The 18413-nt window shown below is 42.9% G+C and overlaps 1 protein-coding gene across 4 annotated transcripts in view; it reads right to left on the minus strand.

Annotated features, from left to right (window-relative positions):
- NSMAF (neutral sphingomyelinase activation associated factor) overlaps window positions 1-18413 on the minus strand; it is a 186827-nt gene that overhangs the window by 66476 nt on the left and 101938 nt on the right. For all 4 annotated transcript variants that reach the window (XR_015060510.1, XR_015060509.1, XM_085890199.1 and 1 more), the window contains exons 23-28: window positions 11185-11243; window positions 7961-8028; window positions 6795-6862; window positions 3960-4083; window positions 3397-3480; window positions 2179-2329 (exon numbers count right to left, since the gene is read on the minus strand). Coding sequence is in view for 2 of the 4 variants with exons in the window: in XM_085890199.1 (XP_085746325.1) it covers window positions 2179-2329; window positions 3397-3480; window positions 3960-4083; window positions 6795-6862; window positions 7961-8028; window positions 11185-11243 (554 nt within the window). In the remaining 2 variants the exon portion in view is untranslated. The remainder of the gene's footprint in view (window positions 1-2178; window positions 2330-3396; window positions 3481-3959; window positions 4084-6794; window positions 6863-7960; window positions 8029-11184; window positions 11244-18413) is intronic.

Consider the following 18413-nt stretch of genomic DNA (forward strand, 5'->3'; position numbering starts at 1 on the left):
ATCAGCATGCAATTAACGATTCACCGACCGGCCTTCAGGAAGACCGTCGTTAATTGACATCTCAGAGATGGAACAACCATATCTCTGATATAGCAATGTGGAGGAATTTTATTCTGAGCATTGCAAGAAGACCATCTCGTGAGCCGATTCGGATTAATGGCCTTAAGTTACATTCCTCTGTTGATGTGACAATCTCCAATCTCGAGAGGTCACGGAAGTTTTTGCCTGAAGCTGCTAGAATGATAGAGTTGCTTGCATTCTGATTGTTCTGCAGAAAACCAATGTCCTGGAAGCCCGTACAGTCATTGTGCCATTATAATGGCCTGCAGCAGACACTTACTGGATATAAAGCTGAAAGTAATTTCACTGAACTTTTCAAACAGACACTAGAGATGTGGAGCATGTCACGTGAGACAGAAAACAGTTCCTTTACGGGGAACTTCCAAGCAGGAGGCGGCATTGAAGGCCCATCAAGCCTTCAAAATTACTGTTTGCTCAAAAAAATCTCAGGAAATTAAAATCTATTTCATTCAATGACTCATTAATTGCCACACTGCTCATGGTGGAATTAATGGAGAGGAACTTTTCCAACGATCCTCCTGGGTGTTGTTCAGAAGCACCTCGTTATCGCACCTGGAGATGCACACTGAGCACGGAATTTTTAAAGTCTTTTAAAGTCTTTGTGCAATGGTTGCCAACTTGTGGTAGTTTGTCCGTTCTCGATCCTTTTTAAATGTTGAGCATTCAGCAAGGAAGCAGCATGTACCATTTTTAAAGTCTTTGGAACCACTCGGCCGGGATTTGAACCACCGATCTCTCAGACTCGGAACAGATCCATAAACCATTACGCCACCAAGTCTTGTCTGAAACTTTACAGTCTCACCTGTTAGCGGCTCAAACAAAGTTAAAGTGCTGTGCAGAGTTTGCCACGATATATCAACGGAGAGAAGAATCACTGAGATGCAAAGCATGTCAATCAAGCACACCTACAAACTGAAATGCAAGTTCCATTGGACTCCCACTTCAAATACTTACTTCAGCAGATGGGCTGAGACGGCAGGATCGGGATACGTCCAAAACCATGTGAAAGATCCTCTAATCCTCCGACGTACATTTGCACGTGATGGTTGGGTATTCCAAAAAGCAAGATGATCCCAAGCAGCTGTTACTTTTGAAACAGCCGATACCAGGACATCATTTAATCTCGGATCGGAGATCGCAAACAAATTATATTCCATTTGGAGATTGGAGTGGAAAGTTCACAACAGCAAAAGGCATATCGAAAGCGCTTTCATCCATGAAGCGCAAAAGGCCATCGTGGTGACTTGCAATTAAGCCCGGGCAATGAATTCAAAAAGAAAGTGTAAGAAAGAGCGCCGTGGATAACATTTACATTCCTCGTGTGTAACGATTCGTATTCCTCCTTGTGGAGTCGTCTCGTGTGTAAAAATAGAGCTTCCCTTCCTTCTCACGGAAAGATGGCTCATTTATATTTCTGAAATGTCCTCAGCCCAACCGTCAGGCGGCTTGCAACTGTTCTCGTGCCATCGAGCTGCAAACGATAGTTCCCGCAGGTTGAAAGGTCACCGGCAAATTTCCACAAACGCACTCGTTACGAGGCACTTTAAGGGAACATGCGAGTTGAGACGTTTAGGAGGCACCGTCAAAAGGCCGAGGATAATGGGCCGCAAGTGCGGCGCACCGATTGCAACACGGATGCGAAACAAGATCGTTAGTCAAGGAAGGATTTCACGCCGTCATGGAAGAGCTGTTTAAAAAGACAAAGAGGAACCTCGCTGAGAATTTCTGCAGCCTTACGATATCTGAAGATGATTTAAACCGTGAGAATTCCGATAGCTACCCTGCCCGATTAGTAACCGCCAACACCTCAAGTAAGCACCTAGACTTGGAGATGATCCACATTGCGTGCAGGGAAATTTGAAACATGGAGATACGTCGCACATCTTGTTAAGCAGCCAATTAACCTCAGCAAATTGGGCAATTCAGATTGACGAGTACCTTTTCACCAAGTCCATTGAATGGAAATCACACACATCACTTGGAAATCATTGCATTTCCTTCTTTAACAGGAAGCTTTGAAATCCGATTCGGTATCAAATTATATCCGTGTTACTAAAGGATTGATCACACAACAGGTGTTGGATTGCGTGATCGTACCTGGACTGAACGCGGTGTCCCTCACGGTGCCCGCGTGTGCCTGCAGTGCCCGTAACACTTCCTGCGTTTCTACATCCCAGATGGTGAGCAAACCCTCTTTGGTACCAGATGCCAATGCAGCACACGTGGGGCTCATGTGCACTGCAGTCACCTACACAAACAAATCCATCAAAAAATAGAGCAAAATGTAAGTTCAACTCGGCCCGAAGAGAACTCATTCTGAAACACAAGGCTCATGTAACAAGGGCGTACGTGCCAATGCAGCACCACAGAGCATGTACATTGTACACGTGCTCCAACCTCGGGCCACCAAAGGTGTGTGCATGTACGCAGAGACACGAAGGTCATTCATGCGCCAACATGACGCCATGAGGGTCCATGCACGTGTTTAACGAAAGGTCAGCGTGTACCAACCCAGAACTAGCAAAGGTTTGCCTGCGTTAATGCAACACCACAAACGGAGCACATGTCACAACTACCATCGGTGTGCATAAGCCAACGTGGAGCCAGAAATGTAGTGCATGCGCCGATGCTGAGCCACTAACGCCGTGCTTTCCAAGCCATGGATATGTATTTTTCCACGGAGGATAACTTCATTATTTCTGTAATTTCTGCTCCCTTGTTATCCTCAAATAACGTGTGGAAGGAACAACCGAAGAGAAACAATTTGAAACTGGAGGAAGAAACCAAACTGATGAAGCTAAACGTCTCATAACAAAGCACAGGATGAAAAATTAAGCAGCAAGAGGATTCCTCAATGCAGCGGCGACATGGAACACGAATACGAGAACAAGGCAGACAATCATACGAGCGATATGCTACAGAGAGTGCGAGCATGCTTACAGGTGTGTTTTGGCTCTTTATAGGCCCGTGTTTACCTCCAGACTAAAAACTACCACCCTGATTATGCACAGGCACGTGCTGTATCACGAAGCACAATATTTACGATGACATTACGTCCCATTGGCCTATTCATTGCCGAGAAAGCACGAAAAATGATGGATCGGTGAATCGGCCGTGAGAACCAACTTCGTGCCCAGTTGATGCAATTTCAATATGAAAGCGCCATCGTGTTATGTTTGGCAAAATAAAAAGCAGAATAAATAAACAACGATCAATTGGAAATAAAGAAAGTGAAAAGGTTTCAGAGGTTTCTGGGTGAGAAAGAAACTGAAGGAGGAAAGAAAAAAAGAAACAAAAGAATGAAAGAGTTCTCACGCCAGAATCGTGTTCCATCTCGGCCTGGAGCTCACAAACATTCCGCTTCTGTTCAGCAAGACGCTCCGCAGAACATTTCCACAGCTGGGAAAGGAACGAGGTTACAGGAAGAGGGTGGAGGGGGTTATTTGTTTGACTTGATTCGAATCGCCCCACTTCAGTTCATTGCACATGAAGAGCCACACTCAACAGGGTCCAATCTTTACCATCCTCTGCAACTTGGGGACCATTTCTACTCCGATGTACTGGGATACAATTTGTATGAGGACTCGTTTTATTCCACAGCGGCTACTAAAGGTGATGGGCACAACAGAAGGATGTGGATAGGTACAGAATCATCACCTCAGGTTGTCTTCCATCCCCTCTGCTACTTTTGCTCACTCTCTTCCCCCATCCCACACCTTTCCTTTCTGCCACTCCTTGATCCCCATTGACCCTCTGTGAATCCGTGAATCTCCTGCTACCTGTTGTTTCGTTCCTCCACGAGGTTAGATTTGTGCATGAAAAATTAACAAACAAAAAATAAGTAAATTGAAGAAGGTGAAGGTGTCACAGTGTCTTACCTTGACTGTTGAATCCCAGGAAGCCGTGCAAAGAAGGCCACGGTGCCAGTAAACACGGCTAATGGCATCATCATGACCCATGAGCGTGTCTTGCTTCCGGCCAAATGGCACAGAATAGAAATATCTGTGAACAGTAATATTCCAAAAGGAGTGAGGGAATAGATGAGGGAGTAATCGCCACGGACGAGCAACATTAAAAATCAAAGATGACCGAGGATCCTCCGAATGGCAGACAACAACAATGACCTGCCTGGGTATGGTTTGATGACCGAGGAATGGCAGACAACAATGACCTGCCTGGGTATGGTTTGATGACTGAGGAATGGCAGACAACAATGACCTGCCTGGGTATGATTTGATGAGCGAGGAATGGCAGACAACAATGACCTGCCTGGGTATGGTTTGATGGCCGAGGAATGGCAGACAACAATGACCTGCCTGGGTATGGTTTGATGAGCGAGGAAAGGCAGACAACAATGACCTGCCTGGGTATGGTTTGATGACCGAGGAATGGCAGACAACAATGACCTGCCTGGGTATGATTTGATGAGCGAGGAATGGCAGACAACAATGACCTGCCTGGGTATGGTTTGATGGCCGAGGAATGGCAGACAACAATGACCTGCCTGGGTATGGTTTGATGAGTGAGGAATGGCAGACAACAATGACCTGCCTGGGTATGGTTTGATGAGCGAGGAATGGCAGACAACAATGACCTGCCTGGGTATGATTTGATGAGCGAGGAATGGCAGACAACAATGACCTGCCTGGGTATGGTTTGATGGCCGAGGAATGGCAGACAACAATGACCTGCCTGGGTATGGTTTGATGAGCGAGGAAAGGCAGACAACAATGACCTGCCTGGGTATGGTTTGATGACCGAGGAATGGCAGACAACAATGACCTGCCTGGGTATGATTTGATGAGCGAGGAATGGCAGACAACAATGACCTGCCTGGGTATGGTTTGATGGCCGAGGAATGGCAGACAACAATGACCTGCCTGGGTATGGTTTGATGAGTGAGGAATGGCAGACAACAATGACCTGCCTGGGTATGGTTTGATGAGCGAGGAATGGCAGACAACACCGACCTGCCTGGGTATGGTTTGATGAGCGAGGAATGGCAGACAACAATGACCTGCCTGGGTATGGTTTGATGACCGAGGAGTGGCAGACAACAATGACCTGCCTGGGTATGGTTTGATGACCGAGGAATGGCAGACAACACTGACCTGCCTGGGTATGGTTTGATGAGCGAGGAATGGCAGACAACAATGACCTGCCTGGGTATGGTTTGATGAGCGAGGAATGGCAGACAACAATGACCTGCCTGGGTATGGTTTGATGACCGAGGAATGGCAGACAACAATGACCTGCCTGGGTATGGTTTGATGAGTGAGGAATGGCAGACAACAATGACCTGCCTGGGTATGGTTTGATGAGCGAGGAATGGCAGACAACAATGACCTGCCTGGGTATGGTTTGATGAAGGCAGAAGATTTGATGCACATAAAGAGGAATGTAGTTGTGAAGTTGGAGAAAGGTCGGACAGAACACAATGTGGATACCACCAATCGGCTGACTATCCCACTGCTCCCAAGAACAAAGCAGATTCTTGTTTTTCCTCTCCTCCAGTTTTTTTCCCCTTTATTTGTCTTTTCCTCACATGCTTCTCTTTAAGAGTGTTCCCTCAGTACATTCTACATAACGTTTGATGAAGACCCCCCCCCCAACCCCACCCTATTTCATACCTTAATCCTGGGTTGCTATGTATCCTCCCATTGTTTCTTTCCAGTGACGACAAACTTTATTTGAAAAATAGGACCACTGGACCTGTAGCTTCTCTGAGCCCTGGCCGAATGTTGTCACCCAAATTTGGTAGCATTCTGACTGGTGGGTCTGGAGAAGAAGATTTTTTAAGGAATTTTTTTTTCACCAAATCCCCCATTTTGACCTGCTTTAAGTCATGTGACCAGAACAAGCGAGCTTTGCAATCCCCGTTACCAGTCAGAAGCGGAACCTTGCTGCCAAATTCCAGCCGAATCGGCCAAGTGGTTCGGCCGGAGAAGTCCAAATAGGAGACGGATGGACGGATGATGCACGATGGCAATACCTTTCCTGGAATTCCAATTGCAGATAAGCTAAAAAGTAAATGCGGTCGAGTGTACTGTCAATAAGACTGGACAGCAGTCGGAATCCCTGTAATGATGTCATCGGGCTAATCGCTTGGAGTGATGCAATCGTTTCTAAATATGTTCAATCGCTTTCATTTGCAAATGAGATTAAGTGTGTGCGGAAAAAGCAATGATGGAATAGTCGTCAAAACTGAACCAACAATATTAAATTTTGTACTTTTGCAATTTACATTTCATTATTATTTGATAACATTTTATATTGTACAGATGTTGGCGATATAAACACACGTTTTAGTAAAATCGTACTTGCATCAAAATCGCACATGAATATGCGAATCATTAAATACTTGCATCTCCAAATTAGATGTGGCTGGAACAAAGTCGTCATCGATTGATTGATTTAGCATTACGTAATGGTCTTGAAAACGCCCCCCCCCTCCATAACGCTTAGACACCCCCCCACCCTCACGCGTTATGTAATTTTTGAATGGTCCCTTAATAGATGTGCAAGTTCTCAAGATGAACTGTTGCCATCTCCAAGCAGAGGTCATCAGGCAAGGTAGACGTCATATACCCTGGTTGTAAGCGTTACAAAGACAATGAGACAATACATGGAGTATCACAAAATTCCCAACATGAAAAAGAAAATACAAAAAATGGGATATATTTGTTGTGCATACAAGGACACATGGAACTTACATATTGTTGTCCCAAGAACCGCAGACAACCGTCACGTCGCCCGGCAGCATTACACAAGAAGAAAGAGTCTGTGGCGAAAAGGAAGAACAAAACTCAGGGGTAATGCACTCAGCAGTCAGCTGGCGGGCTCTAAAGTTGGCCTTTGGTAGAGCTACATGAAAATAAAAACGCCCGTTCTGGTGCATCACTTATGAGGACGTTGTGTGGTGGAGCACATCCTCCTTTGGAAACTACAACCACCTTTGAAATTTAATCCTTTACTTATATTACCACCTTGAGGCAAGTATGAGTCGGTGGAAATTCTTCTCGTTTCTCATCACAAAGGAGGCGTTGATAGCCTGGGAATTGAATGCAGAGGCCGTAATTTTTCACAAGTTATTTGTGGTAACCATTTGCATAGACTGAGAAGTCCCCACGAGTAGTTAATGGAAGTCGCTTTTAATTGGAAAAACTAATAGGCAGTGGGAATTTAAAATCCGTCAGTAAACAACGTGTTAAGTTGGCTGTCCTGTATTCGATTAAGAGGATCCCTAACCCGAGTCCTATCAGAATGAAGAACTAGTTTTGTTGGCGAAGGTTAGTTATGATCTGCGTCGGCAGGCAGGTAGAGCAATGGATGAAATCAACAAGACGTTGATTAAAGTATGGTGAGAGGCTGACCACTGTGGGAAGCAAAGAGAAGCGGACATTTCGGGTGTTAACCCTTTGTCTTCTGCTCCGACAAAGTTACGCAACTCCCTCCAACGACCCTCCGTGAGACTCCCTCCAACGGCCATCTGCGCGGCTCCCTCCAACGTTGGAGAGGTAAAATGCGATTCCCTCCAACGCCCCTCCCTGTGACTTCAATGTTTGAAAATGAATATACTTTTTGTTTGGCCTGAGTGAAGTACGACGAGATGCGATTATGATGAGCACAGCTAATCAAATGGATGCAATTAAGATTCCTGCAACTTCAGCTGTTCAGAATTCTGATTTGCAACACCGAGAGAGCAAATTCAACAAAACCACTTTCATTCTCTGCACTGAAAATGGCAAAGTGCATTCCATTTATATGCAGCCATTCTGACACTGTTAAAGCAAATAAAGGAGCTACATTTCCCAACAGCAGACATAAAAGAAGCCTATTACAATAAAATAATTAGTCACAAAGCACTGAAAATCCTTACCATGTTAGAAAATGAAACACTTCTCTGTAAGAACAGGGACTCCATGGAAAACATCTTCATCGTAAAATCTGGAAGGGGATACGAGCAAGCTGAAAGTTAACAGTCAACGGCTGGATGTTTTGTCGGTGAACCTTCATGACAACTATCAAGTCACTCTGGTGCAGCATGTTTTCATGTCTCAAAAGTTACGGTTTAGAGAACTGTCCGTAGCCGGTCTAGTGCCCACAGCACAAAGTAACTAAATGGATCGAGGTCGGCACCAAGGAAAGGAGGAAATCTTGAGGGGCAACACAAAAGGTCATCAGCTCACTTTTCCAGGAGCTTCAGTTCTGGATAGAAAAATAAAAAGGAGGTGGTGTGGGCTAGCGGTACAATGTGGTTGGGTGTGGATTGGCACCAGAGGTTGTGGTTTCATACCTCGTTGAACATCAGCAGTATTGAGTATTCATTGTAGGTGCTTGGCTGAAAACCTAAAAATACCATTCACATTAAGTTTTTTGATCGGTTCCCCCTATATCGAGGGTCCTGAACCACAATTTGGATGATGTCACCTTGGCACCCTTAGCAAACATGATATCCAAGATGGCCACCACCATCTCAAAGGGACATACCTGGTACTTAAAAAAAATTTTTTTTTACTTATCCAAGGCTCGTCATGGAAATGCCACACACACACACACACACACACACACACACACACACACACACACACACACACACACACACACACACACACACACACACACACACACACACACACACACACACAGAGACAGACACACACACACACACACACACACACACACACACACACACACATTGACATACAGACGAACACACGAAACACAACACAGGACTGTTAGATGATACAAACAGCCACTGAGCTTAGGGGGGAAGTGCCGTCACTTCCGGTTGCCCTCTGGATACAAGTGACATCAGAACAATGATGCCGGTCTCACTGCACTCAGCACGGCATTTCCTTTGGAGGAATTTCCTCCTCCTATGGAAGCCAACCTATGGTTGTTTGTCCATGCTCTTAACTTTTTAAGTGCTGAATGTCAAGCAAAGGGGCAGCATGTACCATTCTTAAAAGTTTTGAATTTCTGCCCTCTCAGACTTGGAGCGGCTGTTCTAACCATTACAGCACTGAGCCTGGTATTCTTTAAATTTTATCCATCCTCTGGGCTTGTGGAAGAGCTATGACAGAACAAATCAGGACACAACACAACAAAGAGAACAGCAGGAGAAAGGCGAAACACCAACAGCAGGGGGGAGGGAGAAAGTAGATGGAGATAGACAATCAAGCGATGCAGGTAACGACGAAAGGTAAGAGAGAACACAAAGGGTGGACAATATGGATAAGTAAGCAAAATTTTGGGAGGGGTGGAAGCCGGTTTCACAAGGTGGAGAAAAGATCATAATTTGAGATGGGGATGTCTTGAGACGGTGGTGACCTGGAAGGAAGAATGAGATTGAAGAGTGTGTGGAAGGTGGTTCGACAGGCAGAAAAAGAGAGGAATAAATGAGTGGAGGTGAGCAGTGGTTCTCGATTTAGAGGCAGGCTCACGAGGAAGGGGTTGCTGGTGGACCACATGCATCCTGCAAATACCTGGGGTTGGGGGGGGGGACAAAACATGGAGAGGGCAGAGGGTGCAAGTCCACAAATGAGACGGAAGAAGACAGAGACCACCGACCTGTCAACAATGGTGAAGTGAGAGGCACATCGGACTCGGCTTCATCGCAAGAGATTTTGAATTTAAACGTATGATTTTACCAAAATCGGTTTCTTTGGTCAAGTAATTGAATGATGACATTCGTTATTCAAATTTATCTTCGTTGTTTCACTTCAAACAAGGAAATGGCAAAAAAAAGAAAAGAAAAAGAAGTAAATACAGTTTCTTGTAGCTTAAAGTTAAAGTGAGAAAAACATTAAACTTAAAGTGAGTGCAACATGTCGTAATCACATTTTATTCTCAATGTTTGAAGTTGATCTTCATTTATCAAGAATTCTGATATCATTAACAAATTAACAGTCGATGACCAATCAATGTTGTACCAAACATTTCTCGTGTGGAAGAACTCCGTCACCATAATTGTATTGTATGTAAAAGTAGTCGGTATATGTGACGTGATAGCATACATCACACAAAAAACTGCTTCGATCCACTTCATAAAACTCGTTTCCCAAATTCAAGTTTGCAATATAATCACACCGAAGCTTACAACAAACAACCTCCCACTGCAGTTATTTATTCCAGTTTCAACGGTTCACTTAATCATATTCGTTTATATAATTTGATTGCATTGTTTTTCAGCTTCAGTCATCAGGGCCATTGTGGAACGACACGATTACAGCCAAATCAAAATGGACGAGTGTTTCGTCAAGTGTGGCCTTTCTGATGAGCAATTAATATCTGCAGGCAAGGATCGCATCACGGAATTAAATAAATAAACAAATAAATAAATCACACATTCCAGTCAATTTCGAGGATGTGGAATTTCATGTAGAGCTGGCAGGATGGCCTGGAGGTACACACACTCGCCTCGAAGTTGTCTTGCCTGGGTTTGAATCCCAACGCAGCTATAAACTGTCTTTCCGCTGCTTCACATGCAGGTGATTCATCAATGGGTATGCCGTCCCGTTTAACGTCTATCCGAGGGATGGCGCACGTTGTGTTGCAACGCCCTGCCCGTCAAGCACGAATTCACCCCGATTCCAAAGTTAGAGAGAGACGTAGCAAACGAGTTTAATTAAACTGAAAAATCCAATTAACCACCGCGACAAGCTTCAGCACAATTGGGTATGTTTGCAGCGCGCATATTAAAGGCAAACTGTACTGTAATATCCAAACAAGATCTGCTGAATACATTTTCCAGATGCCAAAAAGCAGGAGAGCATTTGCAACAGATGCGCACTTGATTTGCTGTCAGTGTCTAATTAAGCTGTAATTAAGATGGGACGTTAAAGACTATTTACGATATCAATTTCATCACTACAAGTGCTGCATCATGTCCTCACGACGAAGATTCAATGACAAACAACTCAAAATGTCCGAGACCACTTCACACAGGAAAGAAGATGGACGTAAAAGAAGAGGCATTGGATGGAGGCAACATGTCCATCCACCTCTTTTGTCCCCTCAAAAATGCCTTGGCCCTTCCACAATCTACCAAGTTATTAAAATGATGCGATGGCACGAAACAGTCGTTGATCATCGCGTTACCTTGGGAAGCAGAGAAGAGAAACGAGTTGGAGGAACTGCACGAAAGAGCCGTCACCGACCTGCAATGGACAATCACGACCAACATTACACAAGACTTCGAATGACACGTCGACTCAGAGGGAAGTAAACTTTGATCAAACAAAAGTGAACATCCTTGAAACGCTAGGTTTTTTACCCCGTGTGCATAAAGCGAAAAGCAGGCTAAAGAAAATGGTTCACTTCTGTCTGTCTGTCTGTTCTCCTGTCTATCCATCCACAACCACAAGTTTATGATTGAGAAACAACAAATTTTAATTGAACGTTATATTTTGAACACGAATCAGAAAACGAACAGGTAGTTTTACAGTACCTGCCCCCTGAATTTGTACCAATCGCACATGCGCAGAGAGGAGTGAGATTTTCTTTTTACTCTGTCTGCCTGTCTGGTAGTCAAATGAAACTGAAAATCATTCCAAACGCGAAACTTACTGTTTTTAAGGACGCCATAAAGGACACAAACAACAAGAACTAAGAACTCATGTAAAGGCCCTGTCACACCTTGACGTTTTAGCCAGCGTTTGCCCCCTCAAGTTAACATTGTAACGAGTGTGGAATCTCGGTGATAAACTCCTCCATAGCAGCAAATGGCCACTTGTTACATAAACCGGAAAAGCAGTCAGTACATTAGTCAACATGTCATGCACTCAAGAAAAAGATAGGACCACAAGGAAAACTAGAGGGGGAGCACTCGGTAGAGTGCAAAACCTCCGCCGCCAATACTTCTCGGTCACTCAAGTGAACCTGATATCCTATTCATTTAATATGACATCAACAGTGCTCACAGAGTTATAGTTTGCAACTTTCCCTTTTACTTTTAACTTTTACATACTCAATTCATTCGTCATAACTAGATTCCTTGAGACAGAAATGTATTTACGTGGGTATATCCACCTGAAGTTCCAAAATCATCTGCAATTATAATTTTGGCATGTTTTTTTTTGTTGGAAATCACTTATAACATGTAGAAATGCAAAAAAAAAATCGAAATTTTGTTGAAAAAAAAGTTGCAAAAATTTTTTTTTCTCCAACAATTTTTTTTTGGGGGAGGGGGGGTTGGAAATCACTTAAAACATGTACAAATGCAAAAAAAAAAAAATTCAAATATATTTTTTAAATGGCCGCCATAGCGGCCATATTGGATTTTGGACCAAGTCCAAAATCTAATGCCATGATCCTTGGACGATACCTAATCCCCCCACCAAGTTTCGTCAAAATCCGTCGAGGAGTTTTTCCGTAATACTGTTTGTTCACAAACAAACAAACAAATAAAACAATGTCACCCGCAGGGTGACCCGTATCTTGCCAAAAGGTGACCACGTGTGACTTCTTTAAGGTCACACTGAGGTGAACAAAGCTGCTATCCACCAGGAGCGACTCCTTGAGGAATATCTGCCTACGAGAGATTCCGATGAGAATCGTTCTACAGAGTTACCATGAAAAATATGTGTTTGCCTCATAACGTCACCAAATGACGTCATAATGTCTCAAGCATGACATATCGAGAAAGCACTGATCGAGGTGTTCAATTTGAGGTACTACACGATATGGTTCCTAAAACTTGAAAATTTGACCTTGGGGTCAAATATGTTTGACCTCATGCGCTAACCATGAAGGTCAAGGCCAATCGCCACCAAAAACTAATCAGCTGAGCGCCAGACCATATACGACATTCCCATAAAGTTTGGAGACGATTAGATTAAAATTACTCAAAAAATAAGGGTTTCGTCGATTCCCCTGATTTGTGGCAAAGTGACCTTGACCTTTGACATTGACCTTCAAAATTTTATGCGCTGAAAGGGACCTCTATATGCCTCTGATATGCGAAGTTACAAAAATTTCCAATGATAACTGTGCTCTGCAGAGTGATTTATACGTGATTAAAGACAAAAAAAAACAAAAACATATGAAGGTCAAGGCCAATCGCCACGAAAAATTAATCAGCTGAGCGCCAGACCATGAACTATATTCCCATGAAGTTTGAAGACGATGCGATCAAAATTACTCAAAAAATAAGGGTTTCGTCGACTCCCCTGATTTGCGACAAAGTGACCTTGACCTTTGACCTTGACCTTCAAAATTTTGTGCGCTGAAAGGGACCTCTATAGGCCTCTGATATGCGAAGTTACAAAAATTTCCAATGATAACTGTGCTCTGCAGAATTTTTTATACGTGATTACAGACAAACAAAAAAAAATAAAATAAAAATAAAATAAAAAAAAACACAAGCTGACTAACATATCTTGCAAAAACTTCGTTTTGGCAAGATAACAAACAAATAAACCAATGTCACCCGCAGGGTGACCTGTATCTTGCCAAAAGGTGACCAGGTGTGACTTCTTTAAGGTCACACTGAGGTGAACAGAGCTGCTATCCACCAGGAGCGACTCCTTGAGGAATATCTGCCTACGAGAGATTCCGATGAGAATCGTTCTACAGAGTAACCATGAAAAATATGCTTTTGCCTCATAACGTCACCAAATGACGTCATAATGTCTCAAGCTTGACATATCTAGAAAGCACTCATCGAGGTGTTCAATTTGAGGTACTACACGATATGGTTCCTAAAACTAGAAAATTTGACCTTGGGGTCAAATATGTTTGACCTGAGGCGCTAACCATGAAGGTCAAGGCCAATCGCCACCAAAAATTAATCAGCTGAGCGCCAGACCATGAACTATATTCCCATGAAGTTTGAAGACGATCCGATCAAAATTACTCAAAAAATAAGGGTTTCGTCGACTCCCCTGATTTGCGACAAAGTGACCTTGACCTTTGACCTTGACCTTCAAAATTTTATGTGCTGAAAGGGACCTCTATAGGCCTCTGATATGCGAAGTTACAAAAATTTCCGATGATAACTGTGCTCTGCAGAATTTTTTATACGTGATTACAGACAAACAAGCAAACAAAAAAACAAACAAACAAAAAAAAAAACATTCAAGCTGACTAACATATCTTGCAAGACTTCGTTTTGGCAAGATAACAAACAGAAAGGGGTGAAAACAGTAACCTCCGATCTTCGATGACAGAGGTAAACTAGAACGACACTCAGTGGAGCGCATGCCTCCGCCAGGATGAACAGATTATGTTTTGTATCCTACTCATTGGCCGGATCTGGACCTTGACCTGAACCAAAATCTAATCAATTCGTCCTCGTCACACACCAAACCTGTCCACCAAGTGCCGTCCGAATATGTTTGCAACTTTATGAGATATCCTGTTCACAGACAAACAAACAAACAAATAGACGGGGGTGAAAACACAACTTCTGCCCACCTTCGGTGGTGGAGGTAATGAAACTACAACAAAATAAAATGGCAGCTAATAACAAAGAATGACTGGGTGGACAGCCGAGGTCAGCCAAGGCGATATTCTTTGCAAGCGTGCTTATTTCCGCTGACACAGCCTCGACGGAATCCTTTCATCTCCTCTCCCATGAGAGGATGGAGTGCTCCAAGCCAATGTCTCGAGCCCAGTCTTGTTCGTCAGTCTTCAGTGTCCTGCCCGGAGGCAGGTACAGTGCTGCTGAAGCAGTCTCATGGCATGAATTACACTGGATTATTTCCCTTTTCCTTCCCAGTGCTAGTCAAAGGAGGAATTTGGGATTTAGGCATGGAGTTGGTGACAACCCGCCGACTCGTCACAAAAGTCCTGTTCCTCATTAATATGGAAACGGTTTCTACGCATTCCCACCAAAACTTTTTCCTTTTTGTTGATGGTACCCCATCGATCAGCCTCAACCATCAGGCATGACCTTTCATGGATGTATCAACGATGTTCGCCAAGCATGGACTTGGCACAAGGGAGGATGCCTAGGCTGTGGCTCTGTTTGGAGAACGTGAACTTCTCATGATATACAAGGCTTTCAGCTGCAGTACCATGCAATGGGGGTACTGATCTTCCCTGTGGCCTGGTAGTCCCATTTCACATTTCATATATCTATCTATCTCTATCTCTATCTCTATCTCTATCTCTATCTCTATCTCTATCTCTATCTCTATCTCTATCTCTATCTCTATCTCTATCTCTATCTCTATCTCTATCTCTATCTCTATCTCTCTCTCTCTCTCTCTCTCTCTCTCTCTCTCTCTCTCTCTCTCTCTCTCTCTCTCTCTCTCTCTCTCTCTCTCTCTCTCTCTCTACTAGATTGCTGTGGAATGTAAATATCTCATCATTTGTAGCTTACGACTTTTCAAGACCTCCCTCTACCTCCCCCAAAACTAATACTTTTCAACATTTTTTTTTCAGCAATAAAAACAGAATCAGACTTTTCAAGTCAAAACAACACCCAAACAAGATTGGGAGCACTCGGTAGAGTGCAAAACTTCCGCCGCCAATACTGCAAGGTCACTCAAGTGAACCTGATATCCTATTCATTCAATTTGATGTCAACAGTGCTCACAGAGTTATAGTTTGCAACTTTCCCTTTTACTTTTACATACTCAATTCATTCGTCATAACTTGATTCCTTGAGACAGAAATTGATTTTACGTGGGTATATCCACCTGAAGTTCCAAAATCAGCTGCAATTATAATTTTGGCATGTTTTTTTGTTGGAAATCACTTATAACATGTAGAAATGCAAAAAAAATCGAAATTTTGTTGAAAAAAAAAGTTGCAAAATTGTTTTTTTTCTCTAACAATTTTTTTTTGGGGGGGGGGGGAGGGGTTGGAAATCACTTAAAACATGTACAAATGCAAAAAAAAAAAAATTAAAATATTTTTTCAAAATGGCCACCATAGCGGCCATATTGGATTTTGGACCGAGTCCAAAATCTAATGGCATGATCCTTGGACCAGACCTAACCCCACCCCCCACCAAGTTTCGTCGAAATCCGTCGAGGAGTTTTTCCATAATACTGTTCACAAACAAACAAACAAACAAACAAATAAGCAGTCATAGACTGGTACTTACGAAATGGTCAACTTGACCTCTGACCTTGTCTAATAAAAGCTGTCTCCAGAGAAGGTTGTGACGCAAACCAGAAGTTTATAAGATGAATCTGTACCAAACCATCAAAAATCGTAACGTCGACCGAAGCAAAAATCTCCATTTCTCCACGCAATTATTTTATATTATTTTATCAGTCACAAAACCGTAATATTCGGCCATCCACCAACAATCTTGACATAATCCGATGGCTCAGCGAGTCAGGCATGCAACGATAACCTTGATTGGGATAAAAAATGACTTTTAAACACCATCTTTATCGAAAACACCGTCAGCGCACACACGCAAAACCATACGTGAGTCAACGACGCATCTGCTCGAGCGCACTGCTTCATGTGACGACCCGTGACGCGCGAGTGAAATATTTTTTATACAATCTTAAAACGTCTCCAAAACATCCGATTTTTACCAGAATTTTGACAACCAAGTTTTAGGCGTCCTAAGCGATCGCAAAAACCGAAGACAAAAATTAAAATTGAAGTTAAAACGAACTCGTAACGTCGAGCGAAGCAAAAATACTCCATTTCTCCTCATGAATTTACGGAATTATGTTTAACCTCACTGTGACCTTGACCTTTGACCGATTTTGACCAAAATCTAATCAGCACTAGGCAGCACCCTCCTGAATCACGTGGTGTAATTTGACATTGGAAGGATCTTCCGTTCTCGAGTTATCTGTACCAAACCATCAAAAATCTAATGTTTGACCTGACTGTGACCTTGACCTTTGACCGATTTTGACCAAAATCTAATCAGCGCTAGCCATCACCCTCCTGAATCACATGGTGTAATTTGACATTGGTAGCTTCTTCCGTTCTCGAGTTATCGTGCCTACAAACAAACACACAAACACACAAACACACAAACAAACACACAAACAAACAAACAAGCAGTCATAGACTGGTACTTACGAAATCGTCAACTTGACCTCTGACCTTGTCCAATAAAAGCTGTCTCTCTAGAAGGTAGCGACGCAAACCAGAAGTTTCTACGATGATTCTGTACCAAACCATCAAAAATCGAATGTTTTGGATGTTTGACCTCACTGTGACCTTGACCTTTGACCGATTTTGACCAAATTCTAATCAGCGCTAGCCATCACCCTCCTGAATCACGTGGTGTAATTTGACATTGGTAGCTTCTTCTGTTCTCGAGTTATCTGTACCAAACCATCAAAAATCGAATATTTGACCTCACCGTGACCTTGACCTTTGACCGATTTTGACCAAAATCTAATCAGCACTAGCCATCACCCTCCTGAATCACGTGGTGTAATTTGACATTGGTAGCTTCTTCAGTTCTCGAGTTATCGTGCCTACAAACAAACAAACAAACAAACAAACTCACAAACAAACAAGCAGTCATAGACTGGTACTTACGAAATCGTCAACTTGACCTCTGACCTTGTCTAATAAAAGCCTGAATCAGTCAGAAGCCCAAGGGGAGCTTGAATTCTGAATTCATTGTGGTCTACGATTTTTCACTGTGGTTTGCAGATCGAGTCCCAGACAAAAACTAGATTTCTTATAAAAATTCCATTTTTTTGTTTTTATTTAAAAAAAAAGTGATTCAGTACCAGCAGGATATGCCACATAATAGGTGTATTACTTTTCAAAAGAATCTGATAAAAGACTTATTATTTATTATATATATCAGTTATTCATCGCTGTTCCAGAATTTCGACAACCGAGTTTTAAGTGTCCTAAGCGATCGCAAAAACCGAAGACAAAATTAAAATCGAAGTTAAAACGAATTTGCAACGTTGAGCGAAGCAAAAATACTCCATTTCTCCACGCAAAACCTTAACGTCACTCAACGACGCGTCTGCTTGAGCGCACTGCATCATGGGACGACCCGTGACGCATCGAGTGAAATATTTTTGATACAATTTTAAAACGTCTCCAAAACATCCGATTTTTACCAGAATTTCGACAACCGAGTTTTAAGCGTCCAAATCGATCGCAAAAACCGAAGACAAAATTAAAATCGAAGTTAAAACGAACTCGTAGACCGAAATCTTTAGATTTCGTAAGTAACAAACAGAAACGGAAGGCATCAATATACTTCCGAAATCTTTAGATTTCGTAAGTAACAAACAAGCAGTCATAGACTGGTACTTATGAAATCGTCAACTTGACCTCTGACCTTGTCTAATAAAAGCTGTCTCAAGTGAAGATAGCGACGCAAACCAGAAGTTTCTCCGATGATTCTGTACCAAACCATCAAAAATCGAATGTTT

This window comes from Eptatretus burgeri, chromosome 7, assembly GCF_056783735.1.
Source record: "Eptatretus burgeri isolate ZD-2024b chromosome 7, Ebu_testis_v1, whole genome shotgun sequence".
Classification (NCBI taxonomy): Eukaryota; Metazoa; Chordata; class Myxini; order Myxiniformes; family Myxinidae; genus Eptatretus; species Eptatretus burgeri.